The following is a 4,601-nucleotide window of genomic DNA, read 5'->3' as shown; positions in this document are numbered from 1 at the left end:
CACTACAAAAAGTGGGGGCAATAGCTACCGCAATTAGTAGTTATTTTCATAGCCTTTTTTTTTTTTTTTTAGTTGAGCAATTTCGTTAGTAAGGTAGATATTAGATTAGCAACTGACGGTATTTGAATGCACATTGTTATATAAGAGCACAACATCTGTTTACTAATGTGGTAAAAATAATGTTACCAATGAGAAAAGGTGACAAAAAGCCAAAAGGTAAGTAACAGCTGCAACATAATGGTAACTAATATACATTAAAGTATATATATTTCTCACTAGCAACATTATTGTTACCCTAATAACAACTACTAATTTTGATAGCTATTGCTCACTTTTCTATAGTGTTTAATACAAGATTCGGGTGAGTTTAAAGTTATTCACCCACTCGCATAAATAACATAAATTATTATTTACGTAAGTAACCCTCTTTCTTTTCACTGAACTGGACAAAATCTAACATCGTAATGTAAAGATCGGTGAGCCAGAGTTCAATAGAAAGCAAACATTTTTCTATAGAAATGAAAGTTGTTAGAAACCCCGCCGGTACGCAAAGGGTCGACAGAAACCAAACCCAGACAAGGGTTGAGTCATATTGCATGTATATCTAAACATATTATACGCGTTATAATCCTTCAAAGTCAAGTCCGTCTTTCCGGGTCAATAGTCAAGTGTGCCTTGGGCAAGTACATCCAAGCAAAATACAATTGACATGATAGCAACCCCATCTTACAAATGATACCAATTGACCTAGTCTTTCTTTCTATTTATCACTACTTTGATGGATTGAGGCTTTATCTATTCAATTACTTTTATATATTTTGTTGGAGCAAGTTTTTGTTTACGTGGCTCACAAAAATAAGTTTATTTATTCATTTGTCCATATTATTGAAGATGCTTTCATAAACACTCACACATAACATGGGAAGTCTCTTTATTTGGTCTCATTTAATTGTCTATGATGCTTGTAAGCGGATGATCATAAAATATAACTTCTTGTGCAAATAGGTGAAAATTACGCAATATACTTGTATACATAATACATGACACTAATTTGTAAGTGCTACTAATTTTATACAACTATGTGTATATAACACAGTTTTCAAGGCACATTTTAAAGGCACCGGTTGTATAAAATTTTGTGCCTAAAATATATCAGATGCAAAAGCAAAATTTATGGGCATGGCCAAGGCAGGCTGTATCTGTGCTGTTCTTATTTTTTATTTCTTTTCCTTAATATATTACGTTGATGAGAGGTAGAGAAGTTCATTAACCAAAACTACTAAAAATTGGAACATTCCAAGTGCCAGTCGATGGAAATTTTGAACTACGCCTAATAAAATAAAGAAGCTCAATATTGATGAGGGAATATTATGCTCTATTGTGAAGTCTGGACAATCAATCAGAACCCTCAATTTAGTGCAGGGGTTTCGGTGCTTGTCTGAAATGATTATCATTAAACTATTTGGATGGTTGGTATAAAAGCAACACTCTTCGTAATCATACACCACTCGAATGGAGGAATTTGAAAGTGAGGACAATATGCAAGGAATCATTTAGAATCGTTTCGTCCAAATGGATCTAAAAGTGTTTCACACTTAATCAAAATAAACAAAAATATATTAATAAAAAAAATACACTCGGCCATTAGAATTGTTTTATCCAAATATGTCCTAATATGTTTCACACGTAATAAAACAAAAAACAAAAAACATAGGAAAAGAACATGCTACAGACATTAGAACTGCTTCATCCAATTGGGTCCTAAAGTGTTTCACACGTAATCAAAAGAAACAAAAACATAGAAAAAAAAACCCTTTAAGAACATTAAAATTACTTCATCCAAATAGACCCTAAAGTGTTTCACACGTAATTAAAAGAAACATAAACATAGAAAAGAACACATGTAGGGTAATGAAATTGCTTGTGACTATGACTCAATCAACCCATAATTTGTGTTCTTTATGCATTTGACTACAAATGATATGACATCTTCGTATAATAATTATTCAAAGTCAAGCTCACATTGGGAGACATTTTGGAAAATATTACAAATGTATCATCTATATGTTTAGTCTTAGTAGCTGATAAGAGCTGCAAACCGATATTTTCTTTTCTCTACTATGGCTTCCCTAGCAAGGCAAAAGCAGCCTCACTTTGTCTTAATCCCTCTCATGGCACAAGGCCATATGATCCCCATGGTAGACATGGCTAGGCTTATTGCAGAGCGTGGGGTAATGGTTAGCTTGGTCACTACTCCAAACAACGCCTCGCGATTCAACACGACGATTTCCAGAGCAAGAGAATCTGGACTTCCAATTGTCCTTGTGGAAATCCCATTTCCATGCCAAGCAGTCGGACTTCCAATCGGGTGTGAGAATCTTGACAGTTTACCCTCAAGAGACCTGCTCAGAAAATTCTACAAGGCTCTAAGTTTGCTACAAGAACCGGTCGAAAACTACCTTCGCGACCATAATCTTCACCCCAGCTGCATAATCTCGGACAAGGCCCTATCGTGGACTTCGAAAACAGCTCAGAGGTTCAATGTTCCGAGGATTGTTTTCCATGGGATGTGCTGCTTCTCACTGTTGAGCTCTCACAATGTGAAAGCCTGCAATGCTCACAATTCTGTCACCTCTGACTCTGAACCTTTTGTGGTGCCAGGGCTGCCCCAGAGGATTGAGATCACTAAGGCTCAGCTGCCCGGAACATTTGTTACCCTGCCCGATTTAGATGACTTTCGGGACAAGATACAAGAAGCAGAATTAACATCCTATGGCGTTGTAGTGAATAGCTGTGATGAACTGGAGAATGGGTGTGCTGAAGAGTTGAGCAAGGTGCTTGGAAAAAAACTTTGGTGCATTGGGCCAGTTTCCTTGTGCAACAAGAGCAATCTGGACAGGTTTTCGAGAGGCAACAAACCCTCAATTGATGAGAGGCAATGCTTGGAATGGCTTGAATCAATGAAACCAAGGTCGGTTATCTACGCGTGTCTCGGTAGCCTTTGCAGACTAGTTCCATCACAACTGATTGAGCTTGCACTTGGTTTAGAAGCATCAGGGTGGCCATTTATTTGGGTAGTCAAAACAAGTGAGAAGTATTTAGAATTAGAGAAGTGGTTAGTGGAGGAAAGATTTGAGGAAAGGATCAAAGGGAGAGGTCTTCTGATCAAGGGTTGGGCTCCACAAGTTCTTATACTCTCTAATCCTGCAATTGGAGGATTCTTAACTCATTGTGGTTGGAACTCAACGATAGAAGGGGCATGTTCCGGTGTACCAATGATTACATGGCCTCTGTTCGCCGAGCAGTTCTTTAACGAAAAAATGATTGTAGAAGTTTTGAGGATCGGGGTTCGGGTTGGTGTAGAAGTCCCAGTTAGGTGGGGGGATGAAGAGAAAGTTGGGGTATTGGTGAAGAAAGGAGGAGTGAAGAAGGCAATAGAATCGCTGATGGATGAGAGCGAAGAAGGAAAAAGGCGAAAAACGAGAGCAAGAGAAGTTGGTGAGATGAGTAGAAGGGCTATGGAAGAAGGAGGATCATCTCACGCAAACATGTCATATCTAATCCAAAATGTTATGGAAGAGTCTACCCAAGGAAAAGGTTAAAGCTATAATTAAATGGAGTATACTGATGCATCTTATGTGAAATGCATGGCATCTCTCCTTTTACATAAGTGTATTCTTCTATAAGGCAGTAAATTCACTTCTGGTGCACATTTCAGTTAACTGGTGCAGGTAATAAATAAAATTATTGCAGGTACTCCATTTTAATATCTACTTTCTTCTTCTACCACTTAGTATGACGGTGTTGTGAAATTTGACTTCATTTTAAATGAGATGTCTTAGATTTAAATATAAAAAATGTCGAGTATGACACCAATTTATTCTCTCCTATTTTCTACTTTTCCATATTAGGTTAATTAGTACTGTATACTCACATTACTTAAAATAACATTGCCTTCAATACTGAAATCTTCTTTAAAATTAATCAAGTGCATATAGAATAAGGAACCCCTTTGGCCCATGTTAGCCATTAATCGCTTCTATAGGGCAACAAGTACAGTGTAAGTTGTATTCCTAATCTTACACTTGCACAAATCAACATCCTCCAGGTTATCTCGGTAAAACGTACATACCCATCCTTTCCATCTTATAACCGTACGGAGAACTCCCAATGGATTTGTGAGTTGCTACATCGTTGGTCATTCTTTTACAAATGGATAAGTGATAATCGTGTTGCATTCGTAAGGAAGTTCCTGGAATAGTCTGTCATAAGCACTCACAATTCAAAAGGGAAATGACAAATACATACCTGCTTTGGGCTCCTACACACTTTTGTTTAATCATGACCATGTGATTTATTCAATCCAATAGTTAGAAATACAGATTGGTGCGTAAGAAGCCAAAAAGGTTTTAAATCACTTCCCTTTAGATATGGTCCAAAAAGTATTTCATTCAACATGCACACTAATGTTACCCGTAAGGATTTAATTCAAGCCTAAACGTACAAGCTAATTAACAACTTACCACATAAGTACATAACCCTATGAAGGTTGAATCCTATGAGCTTTTTACATGACAATCTCAAAGGAGGAGAACGACTTC

The 4,601-nt window shown here is 37.1% G+C and overlaps 1 protein-coding gene across 1 annotated transcript; it reads left to right on the top strand.

Annotated features, from left to right (window-relative positions):
- Positions 1–2,037: 2,037 nt before the first annotated feature.
- Positions 2,038–3,769, top strand: LOC103940711 (UDP-glycosyltransferase 73D1-like). The gene has a single exon (XM_009350876.3). It carries the CDS (start codon positions 2,121–2,123, stop codon positions 3,600–3,602), a length of 1,482 nt encoding a protein of 493 aa, XP_009349151.2. The 5' UTR covers positions 2,038–2,120; the 3' UTR covers positions 3,603–3,769.
- The last annotated feature ends 832 nt before the right edge of the window (positions 3,770–4,601 follow it).

Source organism: the organism of the source record quoted next, unplaced genomic scaffold, assembly GCF_019419815.1.
Source record: "Pyrus x bretschneideri cultivar Hongxiangsu unplaced genomic scaffold, Pyrus_bretschneideri_v1 Contig68, whole genome shotgun sequence".
In the NCBI taxonomy this organism is placed as follows: domain Eukaryota; kingdom Viridiplantae; phylum Streptophyta; class Magnoliopsida; order Rosales; family Rosaceae; genus Pyrus; species Pyrus x bretschneideri.
This window is presented reverse-complemented; position numbering and strand designations above follow the sequence as displayed.